Consider the following 14074-nt stretch of genomic DNA (forward strand, 5'->3'; position numbering starts at 1 on the left):
CGAACCAGACTGCTTTTATTTGGTCGTCTCGTCTAGCCTCCCCTGCCATTGATTAAAGTTGCACAAATATTCTTAGCTGGAAGATTTAAAAAAATGGGTTTTCAACAAATTTAGATACCATGCTTTGAGTGTAGCGAATTTTTCGCCTTTTATAGATGAGTTCTTATGTTTTTTGGCTATTTTAATTCTTGGTGCTTGATTAATGAAAACTGGTTCGCAGGCTTTGTAATGATAAGTTGACATGTCCTTTGCGAGGGACAAGAAAACATTCTCGCCATGCACTGCAGCAGAATCAGTGGAATAAGCTAATCATCATCTACTCCAACTTGTGTAGCGAGTTCTCAAGTCCAATAATTTTCTGATTCGCTATATATACTTAAAAACCTTTACTAAAAACTAATGAGCTAAAATCTAACTGATGATGGCAAATTTATAGAGGGGGAGAAGGCCAATAAAGGGGACCATAGAGTGGGGTTGGGTAGTATTATAGCGTATGCTTTTATTTGAGAAATTGAAAGCTGACTTAACATTGAAATGTTTGGGGTCGACACCTGAATGCACGCCTATGCTATGCTAGTGTTTAATATTACATTCTGAGCCCCACATAGAAGAAAGTAAAACATTTTATTTCTTTGACAAGTATATTTTTAAAGTTTTACATTGATTTTTCTAAAAACAATAAATTTTAATTTCCCAAATTCTTGATTATGCGTAGATGGCTTACATATATCACACTAAAAACTCACTTTGGAACAAAATCTAAGTTCGGAACTCAATTGTAACAAACTATTTCCCCAATTCTTTTTTTGAAAAAACAAAAATCTTAGATATATAAAAACAAAAATCTTAGATATGCGGCAATATATTTCACGGAAGATTTTTGTATCAAGTGATACTAACTTGCCATCATGTCTTGTAAAGCGGTAAGTTTACACAATTACGGGATAAGATTTCAAGTCTGGGATTCCATTCGACAGGGCTAGTGTTTCTCACTTAGCAACAACTATTTTTCAAAACACATTAACAATTTTAAGTGGTATGTGACTTATTTTGCTCGATATCTCCGATTATTAACCAAGTTGGGAAACTTCTTTCTTGTCTGTTTTTTTTTTTTATTGAAATTCCGAGCACTTAATAGCATTACATATTTACCTTTTCTAACTAAGAAATTGAAAGTAACCTGAAAACCGAAAAGAGGGTGGTTTCATTGCTTACTAGATACAACTTCAAAAGGTCTAGTTACCCTTTTTCCCACCACCAGCGATCTCAAACAAGTTTTAAGATTACCGTTCATGCTACCCCAAATAAGAGCGCATATTTTACATGTTTCCATAACACAACCATTTCATAAAATTTAAGGCAAAATTTCTAATAGAATGCCAGAAAGATACAAGAATGACCAACTATGAGAAATCAATAGGAATGTCGGGCACTTTCTTACGGTTCTTCCGAGAATATATAAAACATAGGTCTTGTTCTTCACGTGGCTCGACCATTGCAAATCTCGACAGAGCAAGTTAACTGCTACCACCTCTTCCAGACAAAGAAATAAGCTGTAGAGAAGCAAGTTTACATGAGGTCTTGATTATCAAGCAAATGGGCTTTGCGTGCACCAAATCGTTGATCTCACATCAATCTCCAACACAAACATAAATAGATCATTCATCGGGTCAGACAACACTTGTGGTTCACCAGAGAGTCACCGAGATTGTTTTTGGTTGAGACTAAACATATTTGAACATATAAGTGTATATTAAATGCATATGTAGTTTCAAAATATAACCCCCTCATTATATACTGTTGACCACAATGAGACGTTACACCAAACAAGTAACGTGATTCAATTATAGAGTAAAGGTCATTCAACCTGATGAGCAACCTGCGCCAGTCCTCTGCAGTCCATGGGTGATTTAGTCAACAGTTTTGAGCTTTGACAGCCTGAAATACCATTTTGTTTCACTCTGGAGCTCTTTCTCAAAGGACTATCTGCAGAAGGAGATTTGCTCTCAGGGTAACTCATGGAGTCCTTTCTTTTCCTACTGAATGTATATTTGAAGACCCTTTCGCAGTCATCACAGCAAAGATTAGATGCTTCAGTTGCAATGGCACAAGTCACATCACGATCAATCTTTGATGCCTTATCCAACCCAAACATGACATCATGCTCATCCTGTTTTACCAGAACATCTATCAATTCTATGTCCGTATCCGGTGGATTCTCATTATGCCTGAGTTCATCATTTGAGTTTTCTTCTGCACAATCAAGATTCTTTACAATTTGAGTTTTGTCATCTGCTTTCAACTTATCGCCAGATTCAACACTGTGTCTGACTTTCTTAATCTTGCAGCACGACAGAGATGAAATGGCCAGATGAGCTTTCTTGAACTGCTGAGAGCAAGCACTCATAACTTCATCCCAATGCTTGAGTTTTCTTTTTCTTATACTTCTACGGACAACAGAGACATCTTCACTTTTCCCACGTGGAACATTTTCCACCGACACAGAAGCACTCTCAACAATATTCTTACTCTCAACATTAGTTGAATTCTCAAAAGGATCTAACTTCTCTCCAAGAGGTAAATCCTCGCTGACTATGTTCTCAGTCATGTGAACTGCCTGAGTACATCCATTCCCTAACACATCAGGTCTCTTTTATGGGAGTCAAATTCTGGTGGCTGTCGACTGAATAAATATGACATTCAGAATTCACATTTGGGCTTCGCTTATCTAAACCAAAGTGCTTGCCATCAATAGTGAGAAGGTCTGGTCCAGACACTGGCGGTTCTGTAAACTGCTCATAACCAATTACGTTATCCTTCGCAGCAGTATAACTCACTTTCCCATTTTCACTTTGTCTCAAAGAAAGCACAGGCCTGCGCTTTGCCTGATCCAGTTGCTCCTGAGCCTCATTCAGTTCGGCTCTAAGCTCTAATATGATCCCTTCTGCTTCATCAAGCTGACATTCAAGCTCATCAACTTTTCTTTGTTGATTGATGAACGTAACCTCTGCTTCGTTTTTCTGTTGTCATTCATTTGATAATTATTTCAATACCAAATATTTGTTCATTATCTTCAATTAAACTATCACATCCAAACATGAAATTTTCAGATCATACCCAGCCATAACAATCATTCGTGATCTTCGTCATGTAATCTCATATCAGAATTCAATGATAACATGGACGCAAAGAAAAAAAACAAGAAAGAAGGAAAATCATTATTCAATCAAACTAACTCCCGAAAAATAAACAAAAAAAAGTTAAATCGATGAAAACAATAAGCCATTGCTCATTCTCCGCAAACAAATCTTGTTCAAGTAGCGATTAGTCAATAACTAAAGCAATCACGAGTAAAGTTTTATCTTTTCCAACTTGCCTTCCTATCGATCATCTGTTTTAAACGAAGCAGCATTCGAGCAGCTTCTTCTTTTGTGGAAATCAAGTCCTGTTCTAATCTCCGAGCTTTTAGATCCGACGCCATCACTCGCGACGCCGCCTCTCTCGCTGTGTTCAGAATCATCTCCGCATATGCCCTCTTTAATGCGTCCATTTTCTGCACCAAAAAAAAAAAATCAAACCGATGATAACCTTGAAACAAAATGTATCAGCTCGGCCATCCACAGCCGAGAGATTACCTCCGCCTCCGCCATGCCTCGAAATCGGCGATTTCCGACGGGAAAAGGTACTGGATTTTTTATACTGAGATATGTTTTCATTTGACGGTAAAATCCGTGTCTAAATTATGTAATGGAGGTGGAGTACGACGTCGTATTCGATGCCGCGGCGTCGTTGCGACGCTGATTAAGCGCGAAGACTTTAGTTGGAACTTGGGAATGCGCGGGCCAGCGTGATTGAGATTTTGAATTCGTTTTCGATTTTTAAATGGGCTTCATTAGGCCTGGGCCCTATACCAAATAGGCCCAGGTTAGTTGTGTTGTGTGTGCAGATTCAACAGCCTCCAAAAACTGATAGTCTAAATGACTTTCATTGCAATTGATTTACACTTTACTATTTCCGACATTTCAATGATAAATCATTAAATATTACTCTTTGGTAAGTGAAATGATTTGGATGTATAATACAAGTGACAAAAGATTGATAGCTATATACAATGTGGTATGATTAATCATAAGTGTTTGGTACATGGTTTTGAGCTATTAGTGATATTTTTGTAGATTGACTGATTATTTTTTTATTAAATATTGTAGTCGATGATCATATTACAATTTCAATATTTTAAACCATATAAAAATATCAGATCGAACAATTATTTCACCTTACCACATTTTTATCAATTACACCAAAAGAAACTATATTTAAATGATCGAAAATATTAAAGTTGATTTAATTGAAAATATGCGATATTGGTTTAACCACAAGTATTCATTGATGGGAAACTCATGAATGACAAGTGGAGTAGGTAGAAATCCCACTAAAAGAGTGGTGAACTAAAACATAAAAAGAATTTCAAAGTTTTTATTTTTATTTGTACAAGGGAAAAAACATAGAAAGTCTTTAAAATCTAATGCTCCAAATTAATAAGTGAATTAACTGCATCAATGTGGATTAATTAACTTTTATAAAGAGTGTAAACAAAACTCCTATCCTAAAATTCAATCGACAGACGTAGTAAAATTATGTTTTTCAGGCCGGGTGTGATTAATTCAACACTATATTATTTTTTTTTTAACCTTTACCAGAGTGATATGCTTGTCGGCCATTGAACCAAATTTCATGATTATTACAAAAATAGCACATCCACACACATAATAGATACCAAGACAGAACAACTTGATCTATATTTGAAGTTAAAGTAATACTTTTAAAATAAAAAATAATATATTTTCATAAGACGAGTCAGATAAAAATTTTGTTTCACAACGATGATTTGTAACACGATATTATATAAATTTTTGTGTTGATAAAATAATAAATAAATTAAGCAGGAAGACCAACAGATCCAATGAGACCAACGATATATATATTATATTATTTATTTTATTTATAATTTGGTAAAAACCGTGTTTTGACCAACCCAGAAAAGGATTTTGAGAAGTCATCATTGACTTGAATTTTCTTTTTTCAATGATGCTCAATTTTATATTAATAATAATAAATTTTTTTAAAAAAAATTTATAATATAATTATCATCGCATTATACAATTCTATTATTTTAACTTAAATCACACACTTTTACTATTATATCTTCTTGATTATTCATTGATAATATTTGATCAATAAGAACCGCTTGATCACAACAAATATCCCTCAAGTACGTGCTCCATTTTCTCTTCATGAAAACATTATTTGCGATTAGGGGTGAGCATTCGGTCGGTTCGGTTACCGACCGAACCGAATTAGCGATAACCGAACCGAAATATTTAGTCATAACCGAACCGACCGAATTAATTACCAACCGAATTAACCGATTAGTTTTTAAAAAAAATTGTGATTTAAATTTAATTATATATGTAATTTTTCTTGAACACTACAATATACACAAATGCATAAAAACATAGAATCAAACACATCACAAATGTATAAATTTTGTTTAAACACAATTAATACATATTATATCGATTTTAAAATTAAAAATTAAAATATATATAAAAATTGATAAACAATAAAAATTTATTAAATTATAATATTTATTATATCGGTTAATTCGGTTAACTGATTTCAAAATTTTGAAAACCGTAACCGAACCGAATTAACTGATATAACCGAATTTTTTTAATTTGAAAACCGAATTTCCGAAATAATCGAACCGAATTTCCAAAGTGGCTCGGTTCGGTCGGTTAATTCGGTTTAATCGAAATCTTGCTCATCCTTATTTGCGATATTAATAAATTAACATTTAAAGCACTAGTATCATTAAAAAAAATCAAAACCCTTTTAAATTTACCTCGTTTAAATAAAAAAAAATCATTATTTTATAAATAAAAGAATAGTTTTCAAACGTATGGATGCATCCACTTTGTGAATTGTGGCAGTATAATTTTAAGTGATGAATTACCACAGATGATCGAAATTCAGCACAAAAATCATTGAATTTGACCACCAACGAAATTATGTATTCTTGGTGCAAAGTCTAGCAATCCCATTTCATTTGCACTGTAGTCTGTGCAGTGTTTTATTTCTTGCCTTCAATCTTCAGATAAAAATATATATTAATATTTTGTTTACAACATAAATCTCTTGTATACATAACTTCTTAAAATTTTACATTTTTGAATCACTAATGCAAAGGATGAAATATAATGTCGTTTAAATTGATTGTTTAATAAAAAAATTATTTTACATGAAAGAAAAATCAAAAAAACTTTTTTGTCTTAAAATATTGTTTGTGTTTTCTTTTTAAATAGTTCTCTATCGAGTATTATCTATTTTAGTTGAGAGAAATATGTCTTACAATTAAATTTCGAATTCGATATCTCATTTTAATCAACCTCTCTCTAATAGGTATTTTAATAGAATTATTCTACGTTATATTTGGAATATTTATCTCTATATAGTCAAATGTTAACATCTATATATACATAAATAAAAGATCGAAAGATGTAATGATACGAGAATATTTATAATAGACTAACCATTTTAATACAAAAGACATACCGGAGATCAGCCAAAATTTACTCAATTTGTGATTTAAAATTTACCAAATTCAGAAATAGGAGAATAATCTTAAGCTTGAAATCACACCACCAAGCTCCCCGAACTCCATGCAAAGAACATATTATCTCTTCGTTTACAGTACTTCTCTGGGAATTATATTTATCTTCGATGTGATCAATCACACCTCTGTTTCAGCACTATGAATCATGATCCCTCTCTATTTTTTCATTAGATTCAATCCCATTTCTCTGCTGTTACTTTTCCTGCTCTGTTCCAGTTCTTTCTCCGACTCTGTAGATGATGTGAGGTGCCTGCAAGGACTGAAGAACTCCTCCACCGACCCGGAAGGGAAGCTCAAATCATGGGTTTTCTCGAACAGTTCAGTCGCATTCGCATGCAGTTTCGCGGGAGTTACGTGCTGGAACAACCTTGAGAACCGCGTTTTGAGTTTACAGCTCCGCGATTTTGGTCTCACAGGGAAAATTCCGGATTCTATTCGGTTATGCCACGACACGCAAACGTTGGATCTCTCTTATAACTCTCTCTCAGGTTTGATTCCTTCGCAAATCTGCAGTTGGTTGCCTTATTTGGTGGCTCTTGATTTGTCGCGCAATTACTTCACCGGCTCCATACCAGAGGATCTTGCGAAATGCTCGTATCTGAACACTTTGATTCTGGATGATAATAAGCTCAACGGCACTATTCCTCACCAGTTATCGAATTTGGGGAGGTTGAAAAAGCTATCTCTGGCGAATAATGATTTATCTGGGCGGGTTCCGTCCTTCAAAGGCGCGTCTTTGGAGCTTGATATTGGCGGGAACAGAGGGCTTTGCGGTGCGTCGCTGAGAAAATGTGGTGGATTGACGAAGAAGGATTTGGCCATTATTATTGCTGCGGGGGTTTTCGGTGCCGCTGCTTCATTGTTGTTGGGATTTGGTTTGTGGTGGTGGTATCATATGAAGTTGAGGAAGCAGAGAAGGGGAAGATTTGGAATTGGTGGAAGAGATGATGGAGACGGTAGTTGGGCTGAGAGGCTGAGGTCTCACAAGCTCACTCAAGTAATATTGTTTCAGAAGCCACTTGTGAAGATCAAGTTGGCGGATTTGTTCGCTGCCACGAAAAATTTTAGTGAGGAAAATGTGATGATATCGAGTAGGACTGGAACGACTTATAGTGCGTTTTTGCCGGATGGGTCTGTACTGTCCATTAAGCGGCTTAGTCTGTGTAGGATGGGGGAGAAACAGTTTGTGATGGAGATGAATAGGCTAGGACAGTTGAGGCATCCGAATTTGGTGCCATTGTTGGGGTTTTGCCTGGTGGAGGAGGAGAGACTCTTGGTTTATAAACACTTGTCGAATGGGACTTTGGGTTCGAAGTTGCGTGGCAATTCTAGTACTAGTATCTTGGATTGGTCGACTAGGTTTAGGATTGCGTTAGGGGCGGCTAGGGGGCTTGCTTGGCTGCATCATGTGTGTCATCCTCCAATAATGCACCAGATAATTAGTTCGAGCGTCATTCTTCTTGACGAGGATTTCGATGCTCGAATAATGGACTTGTTAAGGAAACTCTACAATCAGAAGGGATTAGACACATCAGCCGTGACTCAAATTCTGGAAGCATCAATGGAAAAATTAATGGAAGAATTAGTGCTGTCAAATCTCAACCATAATTAGGACTTTCCTTTATTTATTCTTTTGTCTAAACATAGCACTTTGCAATTTCGAGAACTTCTCTGTATATATACACTGTGTGATTCAATAGATAAAACAATCAAGGAAAAGAAAATTATTTTCTTCCAATATTTCTCATGGTATCAGAGCTGTATACCCGCAAGCTGTGATATCATTCAACCAAAACCAAAAATGTCTAGCTTAGTTAAAACTCAGGAACCACAATTGAGCATCCAAGCATTTCACCAATGCTCTAGCTTGGTATCAGCAAAATTAACCTCCAACAATTATTTGCTATGGCGTTCTCAAATCATCCATCTTGTTCGCAGCTTAGGAATACTTCATCATCTTCACTCTGATGAAAAACCATCTGCTAAACTTGAAAATGACGAAGGAGATATAATAATAAATCCAAATTATTCTCCATGGATTGTCAATGATGGTCTTCTTCTCTCTTGGCTTCTTGGCACGATGAGAGAAGATACCCTTGGCCTAAATCTTGACGCTGAAACAGTGTATGAGCTATGATCTTCTCTTGAAGAACACTTGCTGCCAGTAACTATTGAAAAAGAGGGGCATCTAAAACATCTACTAATGACACTAAAAAAAGGGTCACAAGCAGTAGACAAGTATCTGAGAGAATTCAAGGCAATATGTGACATGCTTGCTGCGATCAAGAAGCCTGTTAGTGACATTGACAAAGTTTTTCAATTTGCTAGAGGCTTGGGGCCAAGGTATGAGAATTTTCGCTTAGCCATGCTTTCTAAACCACCTTACCTGTCCTTTGGTCAGTTTGTGCTAGCACTTCAGGGACATGAACAAGCCTTGGCTGCTCAAAGAGAAGAAGAAAAAGTATTTCTTGAACATGCCCGAGCCTATTTCAGCCAACGTGGACGAGGACAAAATGGTAGACGTGGTAGAGGTCAATTCAACTCCAGAGGAAGGGGATTTACTCCAGCTGGTCGTTGCAATCCACAAGATAGACGAAACAACAACCATAAACAAATAGAGCACTTCAACCATTCTCAAGCCAAGGATAAAAATCAAATCGGACAGTCAGCACAACTTTCAAATAACTCCAACAACAATGAAAGAGAACCATGTCAGATTTGTGGCAGATCGAACCATGTTGCAATTGATTGTTGGCATAGATTTGATTACTCCTATCAATCTGATGATCTTCCACAAGCACTAGCAGCTTTAGCTGTTAATGGATCAAATGACGAAACCTTTTATGTTGACTCAGGTTCCACTTCTCATATGACCAATGATCCAGGTAAACTCTTATTTGCAAAATCATATAGAGGAAGTGACGTCATTTATGTTGGAAATGGAGAAAGTTTGCCTATTACTCATACAGGAAACATATGTCTCAATACTAAGATGGGCAGCTTAAATGTGAAAGATGTTCTAGTTGTCCCTGAATTGAAAAAGAATTTATTATCGGTTGGCAAACTTGCTTCAGATAATTTATGTACTCTTGAATTCACTGCATCTGATTTTGTTGTTAAGGACCGATTCCAAAGAACAATAGCGAGAGGGCATAAGAAAGGGCAACTCTATGCTTTGGAAGAAACTTCTCAAGAGGCTTTAAGTGCGATAAGGAAAGGCGGCTCTTCTACTAGTATATGGCATCAACGTCTTGGACACCCCAGCTCTAAAGTTCTACATATCCTGAAAGAAAAGAAAATTATAGATATTGTCCATTGGATATCTAAACCTACAATATGTGTTAGTTGTCAAATGGGAAAGAGTTGTAAATTGCCGTTTCAAAAATTAAATAAAACCTTGACGTACCCTCTTGAGAAGATTCATTGTGATTTATGGGGTCCTGCACCTTTATCATCTAATCAAAGTTGTCGTTATTACGTGATCTTTGTGTATGATTTCTCACGATTTACATGGCTTTACCCTTTAAAGAAGAAATCAGAGTTTTTTGATTGCTTCATAAGGTTCAAGAAATTGGTTGAAAACCAATTTGACAGAAAAATTAAAGTCTTTCAATGCGATGGTGGAGGTGAATTTAGCTCTAAAAGGTTTATAGCTTCTCTATATGATTGTGGAATTGATATTCATGTCTCCTGTCCTGGAACTCCTGAACAAAATGGAGTCGCTCAACGTAAACATCGCCACATTGTTGAGATGGGTCTAACAATGATGTTTCATGCCAACATGCCTCTTTCTCTTTGGGTTGAAGCTTTTTCTTGCAGCAGTTTATTTAATCAATCGATTGCCATCTCCAGTCTTGAAAAATGACACTCCATACTACAAAATTTACAAGCAGCATCCAAATTATTAACAGCTTGCGGGTGTTAGGATGCCAATGTTTCCCATCACTTCGATATCGGGGTGGATCAAAATTTACCAAGAAGACTTATCCTTGTGTCTTTGTTGGTTACAACTCCATTCATAAAGGTTATCGTTGTTTAGAACCTCGAACTCGACAAGTTTTTATATCACGACATGTGATTTTTAATGAAGAAGTGTTTCCTTACAAGCCTTCCAGTTCTTCACCTACTCCTTCGGAACTTGTTTTATCTGAATTTCCTTCTATGGATGAATGGATTGGAGTTGATCAAAAGGAACTACCAGAAACCAATATGCCAAAATCAATTTTAGAAAGTACTCTGCCTATTAAAAATATAGATTATTATGATCCTATTTTTCTTGCAGGGGCATCTCAATCTGATAATTCTTGTGCAGATAATTCTTGTGCAACAAATATAGAATCACAATCTCTTGACAACTCATTCGATAAATGCCAAAATGACGAAATGAGTTCTCTTGAAGTCTCAAGTTCAAGAAATGACACATCTCAACCCGAATCAGTTTCTAATCCTTTATCTTCTATGTCTCATGATGAGCAGATTGTGACACATCCTTCATCATCAAACAATGCTACTTCTGCACGACCGCTGCGTGATCGATGTCTACCAAGTCATCTAAAAGATTATGTCCTTCTAGCTACCAATGAAGACTCTGAACCAAAGACTCTCAAAAGGGCGCTCAAAGACCCAAAATGGGTTGCTGCCATGAATGAAGAGTTGCAAGCCTTATATTCAAATGAAACTTGGCAGCTTGTCCCTCGACCGCCAAATGCTAATATTGTTGGCTCAAAATGGGTCTTTCGCATCAAATATCGTGACAACGGGTTGATTGATCGCTATAAAGCTAGATTAGTAGCAAAAGGATTCACACAAATGGATGGAATTGATTTCACTGAAACTTTCAGCCCGGTGGTTAAACCAACCACAATTCGACTTGTTATTGCTCTTTCTATCTCTCTCAGATGGGACATGAGACAACTTGATGTGAAAAATGCTTTTCTACATGGACATCTTAAGGAGACAGCTTACATGGAACAACCGCCAGGTTTTCTTGATGCGCAGCACCCAAATCATGTATGCTTGCTGAAAAAGTCCTTATATGGACTCAAACAAGCATCTCGTGCTTGGTTTGATCGCTTGTCACAGTTTCTTCTCCATCTTGGATTTTCTTGCAGCAAATCTGATTCATCCTTATTCATACTCCACTCTGCCACAGTTACAATCATTCTTCTTATTTATGTTGATGATGTTCTTGTCGCTGGAAATGATAGCTCACTTATACAAATGTTAATTAGCCAATTGGCACATGAATTTGCGATAAAGGATTTAGGTCCTTTACATTATTTTCTCGGCATTGAGGTCAAGCCTTTCCCTGGTGGTCTGTTTTTGTCACAAACAAAGTATATTAAGGATTTACTTCAACGTACCAAAATGCTCGACAGCTCTCCGAACAAAACGCCAATGGTGCTCAAAGATCGGCCAACCACTCAAGATGATGAACCAGTAGATGCCTTTACATATTGCAGTATAGTTGGTGCGCTTCAATATCTTACATTCACAAGGCCTGACATTATTCATTCTGTCAACCGTGTTTGTCAAAGTTTTAGTCATCCCAATATGGCTGATTTCAAGGCTGTAAAACGCATATTAAGGTACCTCAAAGGAACTCAATCTCTTGGTATTCGTTATCTCTCTCAAAGCCCGATTTCACTATGTGGTTTTAGTGATGCTGATTGGGGTGGTTGTCCTACAACTAGAAGAAGCACAACTGGTTTTTGTGTGTTTCTTGGTGCAAACTGTGTTTCTTGGTGCTCTAAGAAACAACCAACTGTTTCGAGATCAAGTTCGGAGGCTGAATATCGTTCGATGGCAGTCACCACAGCTGAATTAACATGGTTGGTTTCATTATTGCGTGACATTGGCATTTCTCTTCCTCAACCACCTCAATTATTTTGTGACAACATCGGCGCTCTTAATATGTCCATAAATCCTATTTTTCATGCTAGAACTAAACACATTGAAATCGATTATCATTTTGTCCGGGAAAAGGTTGCTATGGGGACCTTGATCACTCGATACATTGCTTCTTCGTCTCAGCCAGCCGACATATTCACGAAGCCTCTGCCCAAGAACCTATTCAGCACGTTTCGCTACAAACTGGGTGTTTCGTTACCTCCACACCCACTTTGAGGGGGCATGTTAAGGAAACTCTACAATCAGAAGGGATTAGACACATCAGCCGTGACTCAAATTTTGGAAGCATCAATGGAAAAATTAATGGAAGAATTAGTGCTGTCAAATCTCAACCATAATTAGGACTTTTCTTTATTTATTCTTTTGTCTAAATATAGCACTTTGCAATTTCGAGAACTTCTCTGTATATATACACTGTGTGATTCAATAGATAAAACAATCAAGGAAAAGAAAATTATTTTCTTCCAATATTTCTCAGGACTTCGGTTTGGTAAAACTTTTGGTATCTTCAGAATCTAATGAGAGTAGTTACGCGTGTGGAGATTTAGGTGAAGTTGGATATATTCCTCCAGAGTACTCAAGTACGATGGTTTCTTCTCTTAAAGGGGATGCTTATGGTTTTGGGGTCATACTTCTTGAGTTGGCAACTGGACAAAAGCCACTTGAAGTTATCGTTGGTGATGAAGTGTTTAAGGGCCATCTTGTGGACTGGGTGAATCAGCTCTCGGGTTCTGGTCGAATCAGAGATGCTATTGATAGTCGATTATCTGGCAAAGGCAACGAACTATGCATTATGAGTGACATAAAAACTAAATTTTTATCAACCAAAAGAAGTATTTCCTGTAATATTTTTCAAAATAGACACAAATGAACCATATAATTGAATACTCACCAATTTACTATAAACACCGCCTCTTTAAGATTTCAAATTTGGATAATAAGAATTAACAAATGAACAAAAGATGTTCACCAATATCGTGGAGTTAATCCAAGAAATCCCATCATCCTCACACTCTTGTGGGTGGTAATCTTGAATTCCCAGCTCTCCTGCAAAATTGCACAAACCATTTTTAACGTAAATAAGCAAGAATCCAACAATAATACCACGACAAAGCCACTTTACATGACCAATTTTACTAATCAGTTGCACCGGTGGCCGAGCCAGGGGTGACCGCATTCGCCCTTTCTAATGTTTAAATTTTTTTACACAGACGCCTAATTATACAAATATCTGTTGCCGCCACCAATCACAACATATGTTCAACGATCGAAATCGAAACTTCTTGTAGCAGGGCGTGTTACCTGTTGTGAATGGGGTCTGGTCCATTGGGAACTCTTCTCCTGCTGACACAGTTGTGCTTAAAATCCTGATGCAGTGAACTCCACTTGGTCCTAGCTAGTTTCACAAGGCCTAAACTTCTTGTTGAATATGGGATATTAATAAAAATAGAATCCCTTGTATTTTTGCGGTGAGATAGAGTCAGCAGA

The 14074-nt window shown here is 36.6% G+C and overlaps 2 protein-coding genes across 2 annotated transcripts; one reads left to right on the forward strand and one right to left on the reverse strand.

Annotated features, from left to right (window-relative positions):
- Positions 1–1219: 1219 nt before the first annotated feature.
- On the reverse strand, positions 1220–3816 carry LOC142545014 (uncharacterized). The gene is made up of 3 exons (XM_075652031.1): positions 3636–3816; positions 1868–3553; positions 1220–1553 (listed from the first exon to the last, which is right to left on the reverse strand). Exons 2-3 carry the CDS (start codon positions 2606–2608, stop codon positions 1518–1520), a joined length of 777 nt encoding a protein of 258 aa, XP_075508146.1. The 5' UTR covers positions 2609–3553; positions 3636–3816; the 3' UTR covers positions 1220–1517.
- Positions 3817–6589: 2773 nt separating this feature from the next.
- Positions 6590–8802, forward strand: LOC142544905 (inactive LRR receptor-like serine/threonine-protein kinase BIR2). Its single transcript, XM_075651950.1, has one exon. The coding sequence runs from the start codon at positions 6822–6824 to the stop codon at positions 8286–8288; it is 1467 nt and encodes a 488-aa protein (XP_075508065.1). The 5' UTR covers positions 6590–6821; the 3' UTR covers positions 8289–8802.
- Positions 8803–14074: the final 5272 nt, after the last annotated feature.

This window comes from Primulina tabacum, chromosome 1 (assembly GCF_025594145.1).
Source record: "Primulina tabacum isolate GXHZ01 chromosome 1, ASM2559414v2, whole genome shotgun sequence".
Taxonomy (NCBI): domain Eukaryota; kingdom Viridiplantae; phylum Streptophyta; class Magnoliopsida; order Lamiales; family Gesneriaceae; genus Primulina; species Primulina tabacum.

Bases quoted from the DNA above. Each gene is read 5' to 3' on its own strand.
- LOC142545014 (XM_075652031.1), bottom strand. From the start codon at position 2,608: ATGACTGAGAACATAGTCAGCGAGGATTTACCTCTTGGAGAGAAGTTA. The intron at 1,554-1,867 runs GTTGAATGACCT...GCTTCTCTACAG, and splicing joins TGGCGCAGGTTGCTCATCAG to CTTATTTCTTTGTCTGGAAG.
- LOC142544905 (XM_075651950.1), top strand. From the start codon at position 6,822: ATGATCCCTCTCTATTTTTTCATTAGATTCAATCCCATTTCTCTGCTG.